Here is a 26,848-nt window from a genome sequence, read left to right on the forward strand (position 1 = left end):
AACACCCTTCTAATAAGAAAGTAGTGGTCACTACCTTATATGTTGCCTAAATAAGACGGATTACGGGGAAAAAAAAGTGCTTCTTATGTTGGAATTGCATAATTTATCATGTTGTATGGACCAACTAGCATGTATCTCTACTGAAAAATGTCCTCAATAGTTAACACATATTTGAATATGAGAAAAGATATTTACAATTATGAATTGTGTGACCACTATATAATCGTTTTAAAAAAAGTGAATAAAATATAAGACCTATATAAAAAAAATTATTTTTTTAATAGTAGACTTCACTCTGTAATTACGCGATATTTACGCACTGCACGGTTATATATAGAATTACTATTTGAATATTATATCTGATTGAATCCATATAAAGTACGAAAAATGCTTGATCACAATGAATTCTAGAAAATTAGTCAACAAACTATATTATTTTAATCTTTCTGATTTTTTTTTTTCTTGGGATAATTAAAAAAAATTGATAGTTGTCAAATGGAGGACTCTCTACTATCTCTAATTTCCTCTGATTCCAAGGAGATCGCAGCATCTCATATGCTCACATCTTCTCCTCTCCCCAACTGTAATGTCCAGTACCTTATGAACTTGAATCGAGACAAACATGGAAAGAAAGAAGCTCAAATGTCAAAGCAGAAAGCATATTCAATGCACGTTGGAACTTTATTTCTTGGACTCTAATGTTTGACAACAATATTTACAAGCAAAGTACATGTATATTCCAACCCCACTACCAGCATTTCACACCTACAATTGTGAGACACCTTGCCACATTTTCACCAGCATTCATGAAATCGGTAGGAATATATTGTTAAGATACACTTACCATAAAACAAATGGTACATTGTGCTGCCACCGCTGCTGAATACCAATAATAGAACTATATCCTCAACGATTACCAAAACACAACACCAGCTTCGTTGGTTCTCTGAACATCAACACTGATGATATCTTAAGTGTTGATATCTTTGGAATGAATAGAGATGAGAATGTAGAGAGGATATATTTTCAGATAATCAAGATTGGCAAGGGACCCTATGCCCTATGGTAACCATTCGTCATACAGATGGAAGCAAAAACGATGGTTTTCAGCAGGATTTGTCGACTGTCCTATCATTTAAAGAAGTGTTCCTATCTAAAAGCTTTTCATCTCCTTGCTCGCTGGAAGTTCTCAAATTTTCTTACAGAAAAGAGCGTCTCTATCACTGCCGATATTCAAGAGTCTCATTTTGGAAACAAGGTCATCTAAATAGATCTACGCCATAAAGCAGAAAGTCCCAGCATGGCATGCACATTGTTGCAATTCACTCTTTCGCACAGAGAATTAAATGTTGGACATAATAGTTCCAACAGAACAATTACGCAAATTTGAGGAGGAACTGTGGTTGAAAGGCAGCATCAACAACAATGAATGCTACTATACAGGATTAATTACATAGATTTGCATAGCACGATAGGATCAATAAGAGAGCCAGATAAACTACAAGAAATCAATATCTCAACAAAATGTAAGCTGATTGCCATTATAAAGAACTCAAGAGAAAACTTTGAGGTAATGCCAAGTTTTCTTGTCAATGTCAAGATACTGTTATGGCTCAATTCAAGGACTGACGGCTCGTTTGGCCACTTCAAGTATCTCAAAATTTTGTAAATAGTAGTTAAATAGAGTTGAGATGTTTTATTGGATTTTGGGAAATGAGTGAAAAAGGTTGGGAAATGAGAGAAATTGCTTAATATTATTTTTGGGAAATGAGAGAGAAATGGTTTAATATTATTTTGGAAAAGGAGAGAGAAATGGTTTGATATTATTTTTGTTTTGAAATTTGAAAAAAAAATATTATTTTTACTTGCAATTTTCACATACATAACAATTTGGCGGAGTAAAGCAACCTTTGTAGGTGCTTTACTCTGCCAAATGTTCTTCCAAGGAAGTGATTTCTACCTTGGGCAATAAGAGTCATAAAAGGAGCGTACAGAAAAATTGCCTTTCCTGGAAGGCCGCCACTCTAGCTTATCCTCCACTGTGACAGTAGGACTAATGTTGTATAACAAGTTAAAGAACTCCACCATGACTCCTACTTCCCAATCATAGGCCTCCCGAATAAAATTAACATTCCATTGTTGCGCCCCATTATTAATATCCCTCAACTCAGCCACCACGGCATCTTGTTTGCTTGCAATTATGAAAATAGCAGAGTAGACATCCTTAAGAGCCATATCTCCAACCCAAACGTCATGCCAAAAACTGATTCTATGGCCATCCCCCATACACAGCCTTTCCGAATATGCTTCCATAACCCCATCCCGTAGGCCCCCTAACTTCATTAGAGCACCAACCCCCCCTTATACTTGCATACTTACTATCAATCACCATCTTCCATAAGGCTTCTCTCTCATAATTATATCTCCATAGCCACTTCCTGAGAAGAGCCTTATTGAAGGCCCTCACATTACGAACCCCCAATCCACCACCCCTCAAGGGAGAGCACACATTGTCCCACCCAACTAAATAGAACTTAGACTCATCTCCAAGTCCACCCCACAAAAAATCTCACTGAAGCTTCTCAATCCACAAGGCAACACTAGCGGGAAGAGGAAATAATGACAAGAAATAGGTGGGAAGGTTGGAAAGGGTACTCTTTATCAATGTAATTCGACCCCCTTTAGACAACTACACCCGTTTCCACCCAGCCAACCTACGCTCTATTTTCTCTGACACCCCATCCTAAATAGACTTAGCTTTGAATGATGCTCCCAACGGTAGGCCAAGGTACTTCATAGGCAACGAAGAGACCACACATCCCAATATATTAGCCAGCCCCCTAACATTAAGCACTTTACCCACAGCAACCATCTCCCTTTTTGAAAGATTTATTTTTAACTCGGATACCGCTTCAAAATATAGCAGAATAGCCTTTAAAGATTTAAGATGACCTGGATTGGATTTGCCTCGCAAAATAACAGCGTATCATCTACAAACAAATGATGCGATATAATGGTAATACCATGGTTAGTATCCCGCACTGAATAACCTGAGAAAAAGCCACCCTCCACTAAAGTCGACAACACTCTACTTAATGCCTCCATGACAATAACAAATAAGAGGGATGATAGTGGATCTCCTTGGCGCAACCTGGAATGGGATTCTCTTTAGAGGGAGGTTATTGACTTCAAATATGGAAGAAATAGGGGAGTTGGTGCTCTAAGGAGGTGAGGGGGGCGTATGGAGTGGGTTTATGGAAGAAAATTGGCAAGGGTTGGGAGAGTGTTGCCAGTCATATCTGTTTTGTTAGATTTTGGCACAACATTTGGTGTGGTGATCTCACATTAAAGATGGGGTTCCCTTCCTTTTTTGTCCTTCTAATAAGGAGGCCTAGATGTTGGACCTTTTGGTCAACAACAACGGTTCTTATCAGTCGAATGTTCATTTTACTAGAGCTGCCCATGATTGGAAAATTGGTGCTTTTTTCTAAGTTTTTCAGTTCCTTACATGCTGTGAGGGTTGACAGTTTTGAGGTAGATAGGATGCTTTGGAGGCCTAATGGGAGCAAAAATTGTTTGATCTTTTCATAAGGTCTTGAAATCCCATAATAGTCAAGACCTCTATAGCCGCTTTCTTCATTTGAACTACCTCTCTTGGAAAGTATGTATAAAAAAAAAAAGTACCTCTCTTGGAAAGATCTTGACTATGAACAATTTGAGTAAACGTAGTCTAATTGTCATGGATTGGTGCTATGTGTGTAAGAAGAATGATGAATCTGTGGATCATTTATTATTGCCTTGTGAGATGGTTAGGGCGATTTGCGATGAGATTTTTAGTAGAACGAGAGAATTGCATGGGAGATGCCTTGGAGGGTGGTGGATCTTCAAGATTATACCCAAGTGGCTACAGTTTGAAGAATGATTCATTTGTGTCTTATGTGGCGTATTTGGCTTGAAATGAATGATAGATGTTTTGAAGATAGGAAGTGCACTTTGGAGGAACTTTGAAATCTTTTTGTGTCCACTTTATTGCTTTGGTTGTCTGTTGTTGTACTCGATGGAAGTAGTGCTCATGATTTTCTTGTTTCTTTTTCTGGTTCCTCGAATGTAATTAGTTGTTTTCCTTTGCCTATATACTTGGGTAAAGCCTATTTCATTTTAATAAAGTTACTTTTACCTATAAAAAAAGGCACTGCAATGTATGTAACAAGATATCCAAGGAAGCCCAAGATTATATAATAATTTGAACAGAAGTTCTACAACTACAAAAATATTTTACAAAAGTAAGCTCACAAACTGATGTGCATTCATATGATATGTTAAGACTTTAAAATAAAAGTAACTTTAAAATCTAATATACCACATCAAATCACGTCAATTTGTAAATTTACCTTTGCACAATCCTTTATGGCCAAAATATTTCTCTACTTTGCAATGTCTTCCAAGATTTAGTTTGGAAAAAAGAACCATTGCCCGACTAGTAGATTCTAAATATGGAAGCTTGTGGGGTGGGTTGTGTTCTAATGAGGTCCAAGGGTCTCATGTGATGGGATTATGGAAGACTATAATGAAATGTTGGAGAAAGTTTTCTAACCATATTAGATTTGCCAGACATGGATACAATACGTTCATAATCTGGCATGAATTGTAGCGTAACGACTTGGCCCTCAAAGAAGTTATGCTAGATGTGTACACTGTTGCTCGTGCCAAGGATGCTATTCTAGTGGACAATTTGGAGATTATAAGTAATTCTCCCTAGTGGAATATAAGATTCATCATAGTGGCTCAAGACTGGGAGGCAAATGCTTTTGAACAAAATTGTATTGACCAAAATAATAGGCAAAAGCCCAGGTATACGAGATTTTTTTAATATGTTTGTTCCACTAGATTGAGAAGAGGAGATAAGGACAAGATTTTTAGGCCCTATCAAAAGAGGGATGTTCAATGTTTGTTGTTTCTATAATATCCTTATTCCTCGTGTTGACAACCCATTTCTTTGGAAGAGTATTTGATGGACAAAGGCCCCCTTGAAAACCGTTCTTTACTAGTACAACGTCTCTAGGGAAGATTCTCACCACAGATAATCTATGGAAAGGACACACCGCTGTGATTGATTGATGCTACATATGTAAGAGTGGAGAGTCCGTTGATCATCTTTGTCATTGTGAGAATACAAGTGCTCTATGGAGGAACTTCTTCAATTGGATTGGAATGGCTTGGGCCAAACCCAGAAGAATTGTGGGTCTCTTTTATTCCTGGAAAGGGTACGGTGGCAGCCTGGAAATCACAGCAATGTGAAAAAAGGTCCTACTTGCCTCATTTGGTGTTATTTGGAAGGAAAGGAATGCTAGAATCTTTGAGGACCATGGATCGGCGCTGGAGGAGCTCAAAACATAATTTAAGAATACCTTTTTCCTTCAGAATGCTCCAATAGGTGTCTCTCTCAAATACTTCATGTGTACTAGAGTTGGCACCTTTTGCCCTTCTTGAAAGATTCCTTATAAAAAAAAAGTTTTGAAAAAACCTCTTACATCTAGGATGTCACAAGATAAAAGTGATGCATAGAGGGAGAGCTCATCAATATGAGAAGATGATTTCCCTTCTCTTCCCATAGCATTAAGACATGAAAACCAAGGAGTGCATTGAAAGAAGATATCATCACTGACTGCACTGCACTTCCCTCGTTGGTAGAAAAGATATTTCAAGCAGAATCAGAGAGTGAGGATGAATTTCCAGAAAAATAGCACATATATTAAAAGTTTGACAATTATGATCATTGCTGAAACTATTTTCTGACATGAACATCAACTTTATAGAGTATGAAAGCCTTGGAAATAAGATGAACTCCACATTCTTAAAGACATGGTCAGGCAAAATAACACGAAAGGAACGAACGATCCTACTTGTTCTAAGATACTGCTGAAGGAGAATAGATGAAGCGGCAAAGAAGAAACCTATATCATGAAATATAAAGCCTGCAGGGAATGTTCCCACATAAACTCGGTAGGCACTGCTGTGGGAGAACAGGAGTATCCCAGTTAAAGAAGCCTAGAAAAGAAGCCCTCTTCAGAACCAAACCTAAAGGAACTACGGAGAGGAACCATGAGGGAGCAAAATCCAAGAATTTTAACCATTCACCTTCTATCTAGAAGCATCTTCAAAACTCAGGTGGCCATTATAAATGCCTGAACCAAGTTTTCAGCTGCACGCTTCTGTTCAGGTGTGCCTGTTATATGGGCTATACGATCACCCCTGGAAGTTTTGGAATCAGAAATCTCTATCATTGCACCAGATATCTGGAGGGAAAACAAGGAGTTAGAATGTTAACCAGTCCCACGAATAGATTAATTATCAAATAAATGAATTGAAAACAAATCAAAACAGCTAACAGGAAAACATCAAAGTATAAAGGCATCTGTTTATTTACATTTGGTGTCCCATTTATTTCATGTAATAACAATATATATATATATATATGAAAAATGGTCTCCAAAACCATAACTGAGACAAGTATATCTGACACAATCCAGCATCTTGAATGAAATTTAAGATATTGACATGGCATAGCAAATATGACACCAGTAACAGCATCACGGGTACAAAGAGTCAGAGAAAATATAAGGTGGTGTTTGGTTTGGGGAATTCAATATGCCCCGCAGCATCCAGATTCCTGGAAATATAATACCTGGAAATCTTTTTAAAAAAAAGTAAAAGTAAAACTTTATTGATAGTAAAAGGCAATAGCCCAAGTACACAGGAAGTATACACAGAATACACCTAATAACCACTAAGCATTAGTGATGGATACAAGCAAGTTATGAAAGCTGTCCCCATTACAAACAATGACTAATGCCCTGGAAATCTGAAAGACTAGCAATGTAATCTCGCCCACATTTTATTTAACTAGAGTTTGGTAATCTGCAAAAGCAACTATATTCCATTTGCAACAAAACAATGTAATACACAAAAATCCTAATGTGATTATCAATAATCTTAAAATATACTTACAAAAAATCTTAAAATATGTCCTGAAACAAATGCCCCCCAAGGGTTTTAACAATAATGTCTATGCCCTTATTTCCAAAAACTTGGTGTCATGACTATGCTGTTACTCTTCTTCCCATGAACTTATATATACATATTTAATATTATTATTAAAAAGAAAATGAAAATGAAGTTCTGTTTCCATACCAATTCTGAAATCAACTTGATAAAGTATTTTAATTTAGGGACACGCTGGGAAGGGCCAAGCATGAGATGAATAAGGCATTTTACATGGCATATCAAGTTTAAAAAAAAGTCATGTATATGGACATTGACAAGAATACTTCAGATTTGTTTATCTTGATTCCAAATATGCTTTACCTACAATAAGAATATCTTTGTAGTGCTTGTAAAAAAAAAAAGAATATCTTTGTAGTAAGTCAAACCAACCTTCCGCATGTTGCCAATATTGGCCCCTCCTTTACCCATTACCTTACCCACTGCGTTAGCAGGGACCAAAATCTCAAGTGTGGAAGTGGGAGGCAACCTGCATAGGGTCACGGAGTTAAAAAGCAGAGCCATATAGAATGTATTAAAGCTGAAGGAAAAATCTTCAAGACCAGATCTCATAAAAATAATATACCAACCCTCCATATAGCTTGGATGAATATGTGGGCATGGATCCGTAGCCATTGTCGCCCATCTACCAAAAAGAAAGAAAAGTAAAAATGAATGCTAACAAAAACAGTAAGAAGAAATTTGATGACTTAATTGAATCAGAAATAAACATCAATCAAAGGTACAGAGTTTTTTTTTATAGGTGAAATTAATTCAACTGAAAAATCGAATGGGTGTGTTTCAAACCATTGACCTCCCATGGGGAAGGGAGGTGTCCAACCATTTGACAAATTTTCATATAAAATGCATTGAGACTATTTAACAGAACACGAGAACTTTATATTTTTAGATCAAACATCATTTCCAAATAACTAAATTGAAAAAAATAAAGACATTAAGCAAGAAAAAACCAGTTTAAAATAATAATGGCAAAAAAGAGTATAAGCCAAAGGCATTTATTTGGATAGAGCTGTCACTCGAAACACATGTTAATATGCTATTGGTCTTGTACTGCCATAGCAATTTTACAGCCACCTAAAATATCTAAAATGGTTACGGTGATGAATATGACAAGAGTTTGGCAACAAAAGCTTCTATCAAATACAGAACAAGGTAGAGCTTTCCAACCTTTGCAACAAAGGGAGAAGAGGGATGTCAGGATTTAGGAACTAATAAATCACCAGTGGCTCATTACAATCAGACAAAAATATAGACAAATATGCATTTAATATTTGGACAAGAAATATGCATTTAATATTTGGTCAAGAAAAAACTACACATTTAATATTTGGACAAGAAAAATAAGACTTTGCTGCTTTTTTAACAGAGAAGAAAGAGCCCATCTACTCCCTTGCACAGACAGGTGCCATATCACAGGAGACGCATCGCTAACTGTCGAGAAGAGCAACAAAGTGATTAAAGCGAGTCATCTGTCAAAATGATACATGTCATTCTCGAAATATCTTATACCAATCACTCTTTCACAGAAAGTGATTGATCTTAAGCTCCTAGATTGGCACCAAGAAAATTGCAAGCTTCATCAATACTAGCAATAACAATGATGAACATAAGTCATGCTGATGCTGATGATGACTTATAAAAAAAATGATGAAAGCTATAGTCAAGGGTGAAATGAGAAAAACAAAACAAACAGCATCAACACACCGACAAAGAACCATATCCATAGAGGCTGCTTGAAGAAAGCATGCCCAAGCCACTTCCACTCTCAACCCTCCAATCATGTCCAAAAGGGGCAACTGTGGCAACAGAAGGCAAGACAGATGAAACTGAAAGACTAGAGCCAGCAGAGAATAGAGAATCTGCACCGAAAGCAGGGTTATGACCACCATCTCCATCTTTCAGGACATCATCACGGAGCCTTAAAACAATCTGGATAAGTGCATCTCTAACAATGCCAACTTCTCCAAGCACCTTGAGGAACAATTTCTATATCATATATCACATATCCAGAAGAAGTACATAGCCCACAAAAGATCTATAAAACAAACCTCAACAAGTTCATCATTTACAGCAGCACAATTAGGCTTGTCACTTTTTGAGATACGGACATCAGCTTTAGTTCTCTTACGGATCTCATTTATAATTGAGCCACTTTTTCCAGTGATGCATCCAATGACCCTAGATGGAAGAAGTAGTCTAACAGTAACAGTATTATCATCTTCATCATTGATCTTCCCTTGCAGCAATAAAACAGCTTCAACCGCCATGGATTTCAGATCATCAGGTGACTGCCAAACAATGGAAAAAGTAAGAAGCTAACAAGTATTAGCAGATGAATAACACTATACTGCAAATTGCCAGGGTGAATTGGATGTAATTTGACAATAAAAAAAATAAAAAATAAAAAAAAAACATAAAATTCACAAGAACACTTTTTTTTTTTTTATAAGAAAAAAATCTATAAAAAAAAATCCACAAGAACTATAGAATTTCAAAAAATAATAAAACAAAATGGAAAGGCCATATAGCAGAACTGTACCTCTGATGAAGTAATCGTGATGACACACTCATCACAATCATACTTGGTATCGTCAACCTCGATACGAGCACCACAAGCCTGTCTTATGCTTTTAATGGTACCCCCTCCTTTGCCAATCACACGCCCAATCTTGTCAAAAGGACACAATACTCTTATAATTAACTCCTCCGATTGTGAGGCACTGGTGAATCCAGACGCCACAGGAAGGGCAGATGAATAAAGAGGCCATGTATTCCCTGTATCTGCATAACGCTGGAGATCCTGCACATCTGTAGCACCTACAATTGAAGGAACAGATCTAGGAGTGACAATAGGATCCGCACTTGGATATAGTCCACCTGGTGGATAAATAGGGACATCGGATGGGATGATAATGCTTTGAGGAGCTTCCGGTACTGAAGTCTCAAGAGGAATCTCTTCTCTAGGAGTGAACTTGTACATAATTGCAGAAACTGCAAACAGAGCTTTCTTCACAGCCTCTGACTCACCATTAATCTATTCATATGAAAAGAGAATAATTAAAAGCAAAGAACTTATCAGACAAGAACTTTCGTAAAGGTGAAAATGAACCCATGGATAAAAGTCACGATGAAGGGAATAAACATATATGTTATTTTATGCATAATTTGTATACTTCTTGTGCAATTGGGTCACGCCTATTTACTTGTTCTAATAAAATTTATTTTAATTACAAAAAAATTATGCATAAGATCCAATTAGTAGAACTAGATAATGTTGCATGACAAAAGAAGTACTCCAGTGTTCCACATTCATTAAAAAATAAACTTTTTTTTATAGGTAAATCACATTTTTATTAATGCAAAAAATAAGCATAGCTCAAGTACACAATTGACTAAGCTATAGCAAAGACTAACCAGGACAAAATTGTCAAAGTCCATTGCACATGAGTTAGTTGGATCAGTGGCATCCTTGGCCATGACTTTAATGTTTGTCCTTGTCTTGCTTCTCAGTTTCTTTATTGTGGCTCCAGCCTTACCAATGATATTTGCAGATTGGCTAGATGGAACAAGAATTTGACATCCCTCCTCATCCTTTCGCTTATTGTCAGAATCTCCCACAGTAGCCACGGCATTTGCAATGGCAGCATGAACTTTGAGAAGAGCATCCTGTGCAGCACATAAAGGTTCCCTGTCACTAAAGTCATCATCAACCACCTCTTCCTTCTCCTTAACATAACTGTAGATTGTGATAACACGGTCTTTAGCACCTGGATATGGATCAACAACCTTGACTTTTGCCCGTGTCTCTTGCCTTATTGAATTTATTACTTTCCCACTCTTACCAATGACACTTCCAATAACCCCATCTGGACATAGTATTCTATAAACAACCAGCTTGTCAGTACCTCTGTCATCTTTGTCATTCACCCGTCGCTTCTGATTCTTATTGTCCCCACCGTGGTCCCTCTGGGATTGAGATCTCTTCCCAGTCTCACCCATCTTATATGTTAATTGGCTCCTGAAAGTGCAAAAAGAGTTCAAGTTTAATACATCCACAACAACCACTAGGTCCAGTATGCGTCTTATAACCTTCTCTCAACTTCTCAACCCGAATTCACAAACTGTACAATTTTCACTAAATCCTAAAATTAAAAAATAATAATAATAACTCATGCTGCATAAATTTTTATGAGTAACAGATTCATATGACTTCTATGTTAAGAAATTAATTTCTTTTTTATTATTTCCTGTTTCTCCCATGCAAACACGAACAAGTTGAAAAACCACAAAAATTACAGTACAAAAGAACTCTATCATAAGTAACAAATCGCACAAATTGTGTGAAACCCACAAACACAGAAATCCCTCTATGCCTTCTATAAAAAGTATTTGATAAGTATATGCCTTCTATAAATACCAAATTGAATATCGACAAAAATCACATACAAATAACACAGAAAATCGGGGAGGGGAGGGAGGAAGAGAACATCAATTTAAGGCATGAAATTGTGGGGCATTAAAATAAAGCCCTCAAATATAAGACTGCAACTTATCAAAAACAAATATATATATAAGACTGCATTTGTCTCGATCAATAAATTTCTAAAGATAATTTTTTCCTCGAAAATAACGACGGGAAAATAAACAAAAAGAAAATATAGGTAAACTCTTAGCTCTAGCATTGGTTTCTCTATATGAATCTTCAAAATTACATCTTTTGAACATTGATTTTGCATAACAAGAAAAACTCTCACATTGGATTATGCATCTTTAAACCAAATAATAAAAAAATATTATTATTTTTTATTTTTTATTTTTTATTTTTTTCTTAAAATTATTTTTTTTATATATATTTTACAATTAGCACCATGTGCTCAAAAATACAAATTCTATATATCTAAATATTATCAATTTCATATATCAAAATGACCAATTTTATCAATAAATATTAATATGTACTAAAAAACACTTTGTATAATCAACTTAATACAAATTTCATATATCCAAATCATCTTAATACAAATTCCGCAAAGTTGATTTTAATGGGTAGGAGAGAGAAAAAAATATTAAAAATAATGTTTGGAGAGTGAATAGTGCTTCTTTAAACTTGAAAAAACACTATTCACTATGTAAAAATTTAGAGATGCATAAGTCAATGTAGATAAATTTAAAGACATATTATGCAAATATGAAGATGAAGATAGAGATGAATAAGCCATTGCTAGTGCTCAAAACCCTTGGACAAAGTATGTAATGAATCCAATTAAGTTGGGCCGGGCTTGATGGACCTCCAAATTAGTTGTTACTTTTTATTGTATTTGAGTTGTTAATCTGTTTAGTGGCCCATGGGCTTAGTTGGTTCCGGTCAAATAGAGGTGTTGGCTCGAGTAGTGGGGAGTCCTTGTGGGAGAATTATCTTGAATCAGGAATATCTTTTTGTTGATCATCTGGAGGTTGGGTCCCTCGAAGAACCCGTAGCTATGAATCAATGGCTCTTCTGAGCTTTTTATCAAACAATTCCCGTGCATTCCCATTCCTTCTCCATACAGTATTCCTTTACAATATATTACATCCATCATTACAACCAATCAACATGGAAACATTTCCTTGCATTTCTCTGGTTTCTTTAATACACGGATGCAACCCATTCAACACCACAACAGAAGCACAAGAATAGTCATTCCATTTATTCATCTCATTTATTACAGTCACTGCAATCCTCGTTACAAGCATTTCATACAATCATTTCTGTTTTCTTCATCTACTCCTCTAGTGGGATCTTAACAAAGTAACTCAGTTATCTACGGATAAAGAAGGAAAATTAATATCGAATAAAGAACTTCTGTACCTAGAACTTGGAAAGCTGCAAACTTTAGACCGACTCCGAAAAAGATAGAGATATTAGGGTTAACGCAAAGGGTTTATTAGGTGGAATATTTGCTTACAGGAAGGGGGGAAAGAAGCAAGAAAATATTACAGAAAAGGCAATAACAAGAGAGAGTTTTCGAGGAAGAAGATGTAACGTTACTTGGGATTAAAGAAGCGCACCCTTGCAATTGTAGACTGATAAAGAAAAGGCCGTGTACCTCCACCCCTCTCTCTCTCTCTTTCTCTCTCTCTCTCCCCTGTATAATATACAGTTAAAACACTTTCATACGGCTAATGTTTTTTTTTTTTTTTTTTGTTTTAAGTGGTATTCCCACTCTACTTTTATCTTATTAAATAAAATATGATCTATTTAGTACTATTAAATAATTATTTATTATATATTTTTTTATTATTTAATGATAATTAATATATTACATATTATTTAATATGATCAAAATAAAATAATAATGTAATGTATACTCTTCATCTATTCCTGATTTAAAAATAAATTAAACTGTTTTTTTTCTGTCTGTTAATATCAATATTAACAACAAACCTCGTATCAATATTAATATTATTATGCCGCCTAGTTTGTTTCTTTATTTTGATTATTTATATATTTAATTTTTTTTTTTAGGTTTTTTTTTAACTTAATGGTTAAAGCATTGATTGTATTGATGTATTTTTTTTATTTTTTTAAAAATATTTAAATATGTTAAAAAATATGAAAACAAAAACAAGAAAAAAATAAAAAGCCAAATTTGTACTGGGCGCAGCTGCGCCGCTCTTAACAAGAAACCTCATATCTCAATCACATCTTACCCCATCTCATCTATAATTATAGATCTATTCAGATAGTGAAATAAGATGAGATAGTTTTAAATGAAAGTTAAAAGTTGAATAAAATATTATTATTATTATTTTAGAATTTGAAAAAAAATGAATTGTTTATTAAATTTTGTGTAGAAATTTAAGAAAATTGTAATCATGAGATAAGATAAGATGAAATTGTTTCTGTATCCAAACGGAACTTAAGCTTTAAAAAATAAATCAATTTTTTTTAACAACAAATAATTTTGATAATAAAATCATTTTTAATATTACAAAATAAAAAATTAGAAAAATAAAAATAAAAAGACAACATAGTGCCACCATCAATCACCACTTTGTGGTAAATGATAGAGATAAAACTAGGTGTGTAAAAATTAACCGAAAAAATGGAAGACCGACCCGAATTGGGACCAATTCCCTTAGTTCCTGAAACCGGCAGGTTCCGGTCTGGTTCCGATTCTATATTTTTTAGGACCGGACCGGTTCACTATATTATATATTTTAAATTAATTTTTTTACTATTATATATAATATTTTTTATATTATATATAATATATATAACATATATTATTAATATATAATAATATAAATTATAATTATATATAAGATAATTTTATTATAATTTATAACATAAAATTTATTTGATCATATACTTTAACATAAAATATATATATTAATAACATTTTACAGCCTAATAAATTCTCAACATATTCCTTTTGATAAATACATAATACATTAGTATATTAATTAAATTTTGCTTTAATTAATTAGTATAATAATGTATATTAGTATATTAATTACATTTTATGCCTTAATAAATTACATTTTATGCCTTAATACTATTAAATTGGAAAACCAGACCGAACTGAACTTGAACCAGTAAAACCAGAGGTACCGGTCTAGAAGGGTAACCGATGCGTAATCGGTTTTCGAAAATACAAAACCGATACATACCGGTTCAGTCTTAAATTTTTTCCAAAACCGAACTAGATTGGCTACACCCTTAGATATAACCGGTTTGATCAATTTGATTTTAGACAATTTTTAGTGTAATTATAAGATTTATATGAAAAAAATTAAAAATCAAGTAGACTCATCAGACGATACTTAATGTTCAAATCTGATCAATAGGAGTAATCGATACGATTTCTATCTGAAAAAAAAGGATAGAGAGAAAAAATTTTATGGGTGACCCCGACGATTACACTGAGATGAAAACATCTATATGAGACAGGCTAAATTACTATTGCAATAAGTGTAGGGACAATCAAGAATTATCCCTGCCGCGGCACCTACCACATCAGGTAATGTTATTAAAAAAAAAAAGAAAAAAGAAAAAAAAAAAAGAAAAACGAGGGAAATTGTTTTGTCTGTAGCTTACCGAGAAAGATTGCTCAAGGTGCAAAACCAAGCTTCAGAGAAATCAACTAGGGCGCAAGGTTGAGGAAGCTTTCGGCTTGCTTGAGGAAGCTTTCGTCGCCGTCGTGTGTCTTTGGGTCGTCGTCATGTAGTTGTATGTAGCTTACGGTCTATTAAACCGTAATCCCTCCTTCGTTCCCCCCTTTCCCTCTCTGGGTTTTTGTTTCCTTCGATTTCTTCCCTCCCTTTCCTTTTCCGAAACCCCCTTTCCCTCTAGACCTCTAACCCCTTCGATTCCTTCCGCCTTTCCCTTGACCCCTTCGATTCCTTCCCCCTCACAGACCGACCCACAAAATCGACATTCATCTTCCTCAAGCATGGCGACCAAGTTCCACCGTTATTAGTCTTCCACCACCCCCGCCTAGTGCAGTGCCACCGTTGCATCTTAAAACAGTGAAAGCGTAGTCCATTATTTCCAAACTCGGTGCTGTCCATCCCATGTTCCTCCACTCACGATAAGTCTATCCTCTTCACTCATTCCTCTTCCATTTTGCATTGTTAGAAATTAGAGATTAGTAATTTGACGGGTTGGGGAAGTTTGGGTATTTCGATTTTTCATCAAACACTGAGGTCATTGTAAATTTTTAGAACTACAATTTATGTTCTTGCATGTGTACATTGAACTTGTACACGGGCCGCAAAGCTGACCTGCTTTCACTTATTGGTTAGAATTGTGTTAGAGTGAGAAATAGTTTTGCAAGGAATGTGGCTTTAGAAGGCCACAATCTACTGCAAAATTAGCTTTTTAAGAGTGCTTTTTTGTGTCAACTTTAAATTATCTTGAGAGTTAATAATGATTCAACTTTAAATTATCTTGAGATAAAATTTAGGTTTAAGGAAATTATTTATATTTGGATTCAGATCAAACTTTAATCTAGGAAATAAACAAGCTTCTTTCAAGCGTGCAGTTTATATTGAAAAACATTGTATAGAGCAAACTTTTTTTTTTGTGCTTATTTTTTTAAATATATTTTGTTTCTATTTTTACTTTTAAGCAAGCTCCCTACAATGGTCATTAGCGTTGTAGTAGTTAAGTGTGTCCACACATGCACATACATATCCTCCTCAGCTGGTGTATTCTCTCTTCAGCTTCCATGCATTCCCATTTTCTCTTGTGCTTTTGTCTCTATGAATATGAAATAACCATTGGCATCTGTTATAAACATGGGATAAAAGATTGATGTAGATAGCTAAATATTATGAGTGCAAGCACAGGAATGTGTCTCTCAATCTAGAAATTTGTCCATTGTTTGCATGAACAGTCCACTTGGGATAAATGTGATTCTAGATTTTATAACCAACTTGTCCTCCTTGGGAGTTCATGTCTAGGTCAATGGATCTTTAGGCCTTATTTGGCTGAAGTGAACTGGTGGATTACATGGATTTCGGGATAGCATAGTTTATGTGGATGCTTGTTAAAACATGCATTCAATGGAGTAGATTGTGACATTCTTATAAATGCTTTATGATTGTATGTTCTTGATCTAATTGATCACATACATTTATCATATCATTAACTTGATTCATGCGCCCATTAATATTATTTTCAACAAATTTCTCTGTCATTGAAATTGTAATAACCTGGAGGATGGCTTCATAAAAAGAAATCTCTCACTTATCCTGATGCGTAGAATTGATTTAAAGCAAGGTTTCATATTAAGAATTGCAAGATACTCTTATTTGCGTTGGAATTTTTTTAGTACTTATTATGAGTGGATGATTCTTTATTTTTATAATTGAAAATGGTTTCCTTGCTCAAAGAAATTAAAAGAGTTTGTTGCCCTGATTTTTTATCCAATCATCCTAGTTATTTCAGGCAATTTCTCAGGTGTGACTAGTAAGTGTCTTATTCTACCGGTACTTGCAAACCACATACTTAAGGAATGAAGCATTTCTAGTTCCGGGTTCATAATGTTAATAAGTTCTTTTTTAGAATTTTTTATTTTTTATTTTTTGGTTACCAAGATTCTATATGCATAACATCTATGTATGACATACCTTCATATACATACCTGCATAGATATAGCCTATATGCATACAAATATACATGGGTGGCTGTAGAGCCCTGCTGGGAGCTCCTGCTGGTACATTTCATCTATGTTTTTTTTTTTTTTTTTGTTTTTTTTTTTTTGCTTTTTTTTTACATGCATTTTTCAACATTTTTAAATAATAATAAAAAATCAAAATATCATTAAAAAATAATTCTTTAATCATTAAGTAACAAAAATTTTTAAAAAAATCCCAACAGGAGGACTAACATTTTCCAATATACTTTTTTTTTATTAGTGTAAAATTTTAAATCTCAAATGGACAAGTTATTTTCCAATATACATATATGCATCTACAAATATTTCCTTAATTGAGATCGAGAGATGAAGTTTATCATTAAACTATGTTTGCTGTCATTATTGGATTTATTTATTTGTGTACATACCTTATGGACCATGTTTGGTCCTTCCCTGGAGTGAGGTGTGAGAGATGAGTTTCTCAGTGCAATCTGCTACTTGTCATTTTAGGCTACGTCTTACCTTTTATTGTTCTAACAAATTGACATTAATTTCTAATTTGCTTTATTAATTTATCTCAATCATGCCCTCTCACCCTATAGTTCCTTTGACGTCACTCTCCGGAACATCCAAATCCCTGTCAGTCTGAGCATGTTAGCTGATTTGCTTAACATCCCTCGTGTTACCGAGGCCCCATATCCATAGGCCAACACCTCTGGTCCTCGCAACCCTGCTATCTACACCCGCTTGTGTGGATATAAGGTAGCTTGGAATGGTCGGACACCCATTCCTACCAATAAGTTCTCCCCTAACTATCTCTTTCTTAGTAGGGTCGTTCTTACTAACCTTTACCCAACCAACCATTATAGTGACGTCGGCTATGACAGAGCCACTTTTCTTTATGCACTGATCAATGACGTTCCCATTGATATGGGAAGTCATCTTTGCAAGGTCATTTTAGAGGCTCATCAGTCCAATAAAATTTGGACGGGATTGCCTTTTGCAAGTCTTGTCACTCGCATTGCTCTATTTCACTATGTTCCTATTCCAAAGACAGAGCCTAGAATCCCTCTGAAGGCTCCAATTGGTCGTCAGACCATTCAGCTCAGTCGTGCACACATTCTTCAATTCCCTTTTGATGATGAAAATCCTGCACCCAGTTCGCAGCATCCTGTGCAATGCCATCAGGTTCTCAGCCATCTAGCTTAAGACCATCCACCCTTGCACCGGAACCGAATTGGCCGGGAATAAAAATGGTGCTTGAATGTTTGAGTCGCATCTAGACTCGTCTTGACCACATCGATAGTTATCTTGATCACATTGTTGCTAGTCTTGAGCACATCGATACTCGACTCGATAATTTGGAAGGCCATCTACATCGCATTGAGGATCATTTAGATACTTGCATTGATAGCATGGATGCTCGTGTAGATGGCTTACATATTCATCTTGAGCGCATGGATACTCGATGTGAGAGTCTGATATATCATTTATATACCATGAGTGGTAAATTTGATATGCTCCAAAACACAGTCCTACGACGTTTGAACGAAATGGAGGAAACTTTACTAACAAGCGGTTCTGAGGATGATGGGAATGCAGGTAACGTTGGGCACGTTGCGCAACCTCCTCCAGATGCTGGTCATTGATCTTTTTGTTTATTTACCTATCATAGGATACATGTGGGTGAGATATGTTGTAAATGAAAAATATTAAATTTCCTAGGGCACACATGATTGTCTTGATTAATTGTATCAAGTAATGAATTGTACAGGTCCTGAAAATTGTATTTTATAAACTCAAGTAATGAATTGTATAGTATCATGAAGATTTTCTTGATAACTTCCATGCCTGTCATGTTCTTCTTATGTCTATACTTGTTCTTTCTTTTGCTTGTTCAATTCAGTATCCCACCCCAATCCCCCTCCCCCTCCCCCTCCCCCTCCCCCAAGTCTAGTGCAAATAACTGAAGATGTGTTAAGTCCCAAATTTGAGTCCCAAATTTGAGTTAGGAAATTTATATCCTTTTACCCTGTATTGATATGTTACATATAAATTCTGGTCATTTATGTCTAGGAATTTTTCTGTCTTTTTGTAGGGGTTTCTTCAGGTTTGAAGTAAGATATTCAGATCAAATGGAGAACATCTCTGTTATTATTACTGCACAAGCCTGCTCTGTTTTTTTTTTTTTTTTTTTTTTTTTTTTTTTTTTTTATGTCTCCAATCTTATGCAATTTTGGGAGCCAATGTGGAGTGGACTTTTTGTAAACAGATGGGGGAAGAAGCTAAGGAATTGATCCTAGAAGGCCATGTGGAAGTGATCAATTTTGCGCTTTAGTCAATTCAGTATCTTGGGAAAAAAAAATTGATTGGATCATCACCATGAATTAAATCTTTTTTTTCTTTTTTTTTTTTTTTTTTTTTTACACTTCAAGTTAGACCCTGTTTTCTTATATTTTGTGGTGTTCTGCTCAAAAGATGTGAAAGTTGTTGCATGTCAATACTACCACTTACTAGTGTCATAATTGGTTAGGACTATGCTTGAAGACGATTTGTCTGGATAAAGAATATCAGACCATGCAGTTAATTATTCAGATAGTATTTTTTTAATCCCAGGGAGCCTACTAATACAGTGTTAAGTATTATTAGCATCACGAAATGAAAGGACTAGGTTGTACCATAACTCCCTAAACTCAACATATAGTTTCAAAGTACAAAAAGGCTTAAAATTGAGGAAAGAAAGTTTTACATGTAGGAAAACAAGTCAGAGAGTTCGCTCGAAGGTTCGCTCGAGCGACCTTCGAGCGAACCACGTCAAGCTCAAGCAAAGCTTGAGCGAATATCGAGCATTAGTGTTCTTTATGTTCTCAGATCAAACTTCAGCTTGAGACCGCAGAGTCAAAGAGTTCACTCGAAGGTCAGCTCGAGCTACAGTTGAGCGAACCACTTGAAGCTCATGCCTAGCATGAGCGAACTCTCTAATTCTGTGGTCTCAAGCTAAAGCTCGATCTGAGAATATAGAGAACACTCACACTTGATATTCGCTCGAGCTTGAAGTGGTTCGCTTGAAGGTTGCTCGAGTGGACCTTCAAGTGCGAGCAACCTTCAAGCGAACTCTCTAACTTGGTGTTCTCCATGTTCAGCTCGATCTGAGAACATGGAGTACACTCATGCTCGAATTTCAAATCGAGCTTCTAAAGGTTCGCTCGAATTTCGCTCGAGGACCTTTGACCAAATTCTCTAACTTAACAGATATTCCATGTTGAGCTCGATCTGAGAACAAAAGTGACCTCTCTATAATTTTTGCCAGTAACGTATTGAAATACAAAATTTGAATATTAGTACAATTTAGAATTTGTGGTGACTGATTCCACTTCTCATGGTGGCCTGAGACATAGATCTAAAAGTGACAAGTGACAAGAATAGAGGACAACTAAAGATCATAAAGAGCAAGCTGAAATCAAAGGTATGCATGTATATATATATATATATATATATATATATATATATATATATATGACCATTCAACATAAGCATTCCCATATTTAACAGTCTCATTTGTTAAAAACAGTCTCATTCAATTATACAAAACTCCAACATGCTATATTTGGTCATTCAAAGCACACAATTATAGTCATTCCCATTTGGTCCAAAATAACGAACAAATCAACCTACTATATATATATGACCATTTGACATAAGCATTCCCATTTGCTTCAAAAAATTTCATTCAAGTACACAAAACTCCAACCTGCTATATATGGCCACTCAAAGCACACTTACATTCTAGTACACAGTTCCAATATGTACAGTCCAATACACTCACATCAAAATACATTCCAATACACAGTTCCAATACATTCCAATACACTAACATCAAAATAAATTCCAATACACAGTTCCAATACATTCAATATATAAAGAGTATTTGAATCTTAAAATTAAAACATCTCATTGTACCGGTTGTGATCCATCCAGCCCAAATTGCATTTGTAACGAATAATGTTTAAATATTAATGTGATATTGATAGTACAATCTGAATATTAAAAACTCACACTTTCTTGACTTGCAAACCCTGTTTCGCAGAGCACGGTTCCACTAATGTTGCCTTGTGATACATATTTGTCAGAAAAATCTACAATATTTTAATTCAAATATAAATCCTTAATATACCTGCATGTCAGCAACATTTGTCATATCTATGTCTGAAGTACCGAATAAATTCATGAAAGTACCCACAACTGGTGTATCTCCTCCATCACGCTATTAATCAAGTAAGAAAGTACAAAATTTATTAGTCATAATTGTTGTTATAAAATATAAAAACAAAAGTCATTAAATATATGCACCTCTTTACGTTTCCTATTTCCTGGTGCATTTTTCGTCTTCGCTTTAACTTTCCTCATGTCTATCTCCATCCTGAATGCTCTCTTCAGAGATGGGAGTCTATCTTTCCCTCGCACAACACGTGGACTGAGTACTTGTTTAGAACTATCAATTGTAATTGTGTCATTTGTCGCATAACCAACATTGGAACCCATTTAGATCATCGATGTGATTTCTTGGTTGTCACGATACAAGTCAATCATTGTATATAGCTTAGTAGTTGCATCCTCAATATGTTGTTTTGAAGCCGCTGCATAAGTGATCATCTGATAACAGTTATTCAACAGACTTGAATATCTATTACAATCTGCTGGCTGATCCTCTCCCTCATAGCTGTTGTGGATTAACTTGTATCTCATCTTGATATCCTTCCTCCATCGATCTAAAATGTACTTATCTAGCACAAATTTCATCCCATTCATTTGAGTACGGCTAAAGTGTGCCGACACAAGATCTCCCTCATCTCAAAGAAACCACAAGAACACTTTCCAAATATATTTTCCTCACTAAATTCCACATAATGTTTAACCAGCTTAGTGAACTCTTCCAAACGAACTTCATCCTCTACTAGATAGGTTTTTACTGCACCATCACGCTTAAGTAGCTTTGGATCCATATCAATGATGTCGGTAAGTTACTGCTGGACTTTCTTGAATTTAACATTCGTATACAAATCTTGAAACCTCTTCTCAATCGGAAATCTAGATATGCAGAAAATTGTGACATTAAATGTGTGGAAATCCATGACATTTTCATTCTCAATTTTTTTTTCAACGCGTTCTCAAACTGGTCGACAAACTCTTTCAAGTTTGTCTTAACATGAACATAATCGTAAAAAAATGTATTTATGCTCTCGCTTTGTTGCGTTGTACTCATTCCAGCCCAAAAAACCTGTTTCAAGAATGCCGGCACCCAATGTTCACGCTCAACATATAAACTTTGCAACCACGCTTTCTCATGTAAGTTGTAAGTGGTAATAAACTGATCCCAACATTGTTCAAACTTTTCAACGGTTTGGGTGTCAAACACACATTTTATTAAGTGATTTTTCATCCCACTTTTGTAGGATCCATAGGAGCCAAGCTTCTCTGAGGACTTTCTTCAGTATATGTCATAGGCAAAATTTATGTCAGCTTTTTGGGAAAACAATAGGGATTGCATTTTTCATCACTCTGTCCTGATCAGTGATAATAGCTTTCGAAACTATACCATCCATACAATGCAATCAAGTTTGGAATAACCACATAAAGGTCTCGGTATCCTCATTGGAAATCAAGCATGCTCCCAACAAAATTGACTGCCCATGGTGGTTTACACCAATGAATGGTGTAAAGGGCATCTCATATCTATTTGTCAGGTATGTGGTGTCGAATGTGACCACATCAACGAAATATTGATAGGTTGCTTTACTACGGGGGTCTGCCTAGAAAACATTCTTTAACCTCCCGTCATCGTCTAAATCTATCAAGGCAAAGAACCCAGGATTCTTGTACTGCATCCCTAAAAAGAACTCTCGAAGCGTTCTAGCACCACCTGTGCCAAGTCTTAGATGTATTGTCTTGTCGAATGTAGTTACGACAATCCTTTTCTAAGAACAGAAGGTTTTCGAATCCAACCACGCCCACAACAAGAGATCCGAATCTCTTATTCATTCTGATGCCAGCCAAATCATTTCTATCTAAGACCCTTTTTACGATATCATTGACTTCTCTATTACATTGAAAGAAGCGAGATTTTTTTGGACTGAGGCCGTGGTTATGGGTATTATGAACTGTAGTCAACCAGAACTTTCCCTCAAATTTTAAGGCATTAATCTTTGCCTTACATTTCATCTTTTTTGTCGGATATGGGTTGGTGACATTGAAAGTCCTATTCTGGACATTCCCACCGCGGACACAAGCAAGGGTAATATATTTAACAGCCTCATCATCTCCTCTGTTAGTACTTTTTGTCATCATCTCAAACTCGCATTTCTTACCATATTGCTTATAATAACTCACTAAATCTTTAAGGGAATTAAACTCCATCCCCGACTTTGGCTCCTCAATGATACCATCACCATCCATCTGCACATTCTGAGATGTCTCAGTACTGCCGTCCTCAGTTTCCCGTGGATTTGGTCTATCCTCATTACTTTCTTCAACTCTAGAGGATGTACATGGTGCTTCAGTTTTCCCACTATCGGGTCTATTATCCTCTGAACCAACTGGTCTGCTTGTAGCGGAGCTTGTATTGATGAGAGGAGTCGGAGATCCCATGTCATGTTGAAATGGGTAACCAGCATTTTGCGCAAAAAAAAAAAAAAAAAAAAAAAAAAAAAAAAAAAAAAAAAACTCCTAAAAATAAGCCAACTTATTAAAAATTAATATTAACATGTTATCACCACCTGTATGTTGAATGGATATTGGTTGCCAATTTGTAAATTGGATATGGCAGAAAAGCCGTTAACCATACAGGCTTTGGTCGATAGTAACCAAGCATATAATTTAGGATGTTTGGACAAGTTGATGGTATGTCCTAACATGAAAGAGAGATTAAGTTATTTATGTATTTTGAAATTAAATATTAACTCAACAAATTCCAATTCAATTTTGATATATTAAATGATATAACATACCGCGGATTGAGGATTTGAGGTAGATGGTGTTAGCGTAGATGGCTATTCTTTCCCGTTTCCCATGCTGAGAGGAAGACAAATGCATCGTCAATATATCTCTTAAGAATTTCTATTAAAGAGAGAATCATTGTTGGCAAAATTATTCTTAATAGGGCTTAGTAATGGAGTTAATCATGCAAGCTATAAATATCTTATTCTCAGGGACTTTTGCTAATGGCCATGTCCCACTAAAATATGCCACAAATATGGAAAAAGGTCTCAATAATTGGAATCATAAATTATTTATAGTATCTACAGCAAGCTAAAATCACATGGGGTCAGCTATAAAAAGGTCTCAATAATTGGAATAAGTAGTGTATGTTATATTGTATAAAAAAAAAAAAACACTTACTTTATGTCTTTCTTGTTGGTATCAAATGAAGTCGAGTGGTGTAGGTTATTTGGAAAAACTGCAGGTTAACCTCATGCTGCTTGTGTATTCTATGCCTTACATTACGATATGAAATGAAGTCATGCATGGATAGAAGTCGGAGTCTTTCATTGCACTGGACTAAAACTTGTCCACATTATACAAGCTTGCAGCAAGCTTTTGCTCATAATAGTGGTCCTTTTATCGAACTTATCATAAATCCAAAAAAAAAATATCAGATTATGTACACACCCAAAATAACTTATGACAAGTGGTATTGTTGCAACATCTATACCAGGATCATGTATATCTTCTTCTACTCCATGTAAAGTAATACTCTTTGTACTGTGAAAGGCATATCTGGGAAGTAGTTAATCTTGTAGATTTTAGAACTAGAGCAAACAAAAGTTTTCTTCTCAAACACATCCCACAAGCGTTCAATTCGGGGAAAAGATTATTTTCTAAGTTTTGCAAATTCTTTTTCAAGAAAAAGTAAGCTATTAATGCACCATGATAAGGTCACATGATCAATAATACACCTAATCTAAAAACCTAGATTTTATTGTCCCAATTTTATTTCCGATGGTATCAATGAGAACTAATCACTGACCAAAAGGTGAGAAATAATTCATTCTTGAATAAATTGACCCTTGGGCCTCAACTATGTTTTATTTGGCCAGGTGCACAGAGTGGAGTTTGTGGTTTTCTGTATTGGAAGATTCAGTGGCGTCACAAGTTTTACTTAACATAGTTTAGAACAGATAAGAGTTTGTAAAGCAATGGCAGTAATATTGCCCTTCATGCTTGTATATGATGAAGGTATGCAAAACAGTTTTAGTTAACTACTTGTATATCTTGCAGGTATAACAGAGTATCCAACATGAACGTATTCTAGTTCTACTTTTCTGTGAGATAATTTATATGATATTTGTGCATGCATTATCGATCCAACCTATCTCAACTCTTCTATTAACAGCTCCTACGTTTGAGAATGAAACACTCGGTTGATAGACAACCCAGAAGTTGTTATGCTATATCAAAATGGAAAAGGTCCCAGTGAAAGTTTCCATGGGCATAACACAATTCAATATAGCATGCTATATATGCAGCTCATAGCCTCATAGAAGATCAAACCTAATAAATTTCACTGAGATGATGGCCTGACCCGGATCCACCCACGAACTCTGCAGTGCTTGTGTCCACGAAACCACCATGGCGACCGCAGACCTCCCTCTCTCACCCACGACGCCGCGACTCAGAGATTTGTAGGCTGTGACGACGGCTAAAAAAACAACAGGACGGCGACCCAAAGACGCACGACGGCGACGAAAGCTTCCTCAAGCAAGCTGACGAAAGCTTCCTTAAGCAAGCTCCCTCTCTAGTTTCGCTCTGAAGCTTGGTTTCGCTCTACAGCAAGCTGACGGCTACCACAACTACGAGACGACGACCCAAAGACGCACGATGGCGACGAAAGCTTCCTCAACCTTGCTCCCTGGTCGGTCTCTCTGAAGCTTGGTTTCGAACCTTGAGCAATCTTCCTCGGTAAGCTACAGACAAAACAATTTCTCTCATTTTTCTTGTATTTTTTTTTTTTAATAATATTACCGCTGACGTGGCAGTATGCCACATCAGCAGGTGCCGCGGCGGGGATAATTCTCGGTTGTCCCTAGACTGGTATCCGAGAAACGACCAAACTCGCATGTTCTTCTTCTTCTTCTTCTACACTCCCTCTCTCTGTTGGATGATTGAGACACACGTTTAGGAAAGCATACCCAAGGGCATATCGGTGTAAGTAAATTCTACAGGTATAAAACTCCACCCAACTCAAGATTCTTACTTATTCGTACCATTAACAAGATAAAACCCACAAGTTCTTTTGTTTCCCCCCCCTTTTCGGGGTCACGACATTAACTCGTTTGGTATAATTTGTTTCTTATATTGTAATTGGAAATTGTGATCATGCCTTGTAGTTGATCCGAGGCTTCTTTTGAGAACCACCATTGCTTGTAATGTCTTTTTAGGTACATTAATCACTTATTTTAAACAGCATCCTGCTGTACTGTGTAGAGATTTGGCGTAGTTTTCAATGGAAATTCAACCCCCCCCCCCCCCCCCCCCCCCTCTCTCTCCAATATACTAAAAAACTAAGGTCGTTTTGGGCTTTGCTTCTGGGTATGTAATCTTTGTAATGTAGGATAGGGATTTGCTTTGCCCAATACATAAAGAGTTGCATATTTCAGTTAGTTTTA

The 26,848-nt window shown here is 35.7% G+C and overlaps 1 protein-coding gene across 5 annotated transcripts; it reads right to left on the reverse strand.

Annotated features, from left to right (window-relative positions):
• Positions 1-5,014: 5,014 nt before the first annotated feature.
• On the reverse strand, positions 5,015-13,168 carry LOC121267682 (KH domain-containing protein At4g18375-like). 5 transcript variants are annotated; one of them, XM_041171677.1, is made up of 9 exons: positions 12,913-13,084; positions 10,477-11,081; positions 9,602-10,096; positions 9,111-9,350; positions 8,767-9,033; positions 7,632-7,687; positions 7,435-7,531; positions 6,139-6,296; positions 5,015-5,497 (listed from the first exon to the last, which is right to left on the reverse strand). In XM_041171677.1, the coding sequence occupies exons 2-8, from the start codon at positions 11,059-11,061 to the stop codon at positions 6,165-6,167; spliced, it is 1,872 nt and encodes a 623-aa protein (XP_041027611.1). In that variant the 5' UTR covers positions 11,062-11,081; positions 12,913-13,084; the 3' UTR covers positions 5,015-5,497; positions 6,139-6,164. The 5 variants fall into 5 exon arrangements, with proteins under 5 accessions (XP_041027611.1, XP_041027609.1, XP_041027610.1 ...); XM_041171675.1 differs by lacking the exons at positions 5,015-5,497; positions 12,913-13,084 and adding exons at positions 5,730-6,048; positions 13,111-13,162 and having other exon boundaries at positions 10,477-11,080; XM_041171676.1 differs by lacking the exons at positions 5,015-5,497; positions 12,913-13,084 and adding an exon at positions 13,091-13,168 and having other exon boundaries at positions 5,730-6,296; positions 10,477-11,080.
• Between the last annotated feature and the right edge of the window lie 13,680 nt (positions 13,169-26,848).

Source organism: Juglans microcarpa x Juglans regia, chromosome 5S, assembly GCF_004785595.1.
Source record: "Juglans microcarpa x Juglans regia isolate MS1-56 chromosome 5S, Jm3101_v1.0, whole genome shotgun sequence".
Classification (NCBI taxonomy): domain Eukaryota; kingdom Viridiplantae; phylum Streptophyta; class Magnoliopsida; order Fagales; family Juglandaceae; genus Juglans; species Juglans microcarpa x Juglans regia.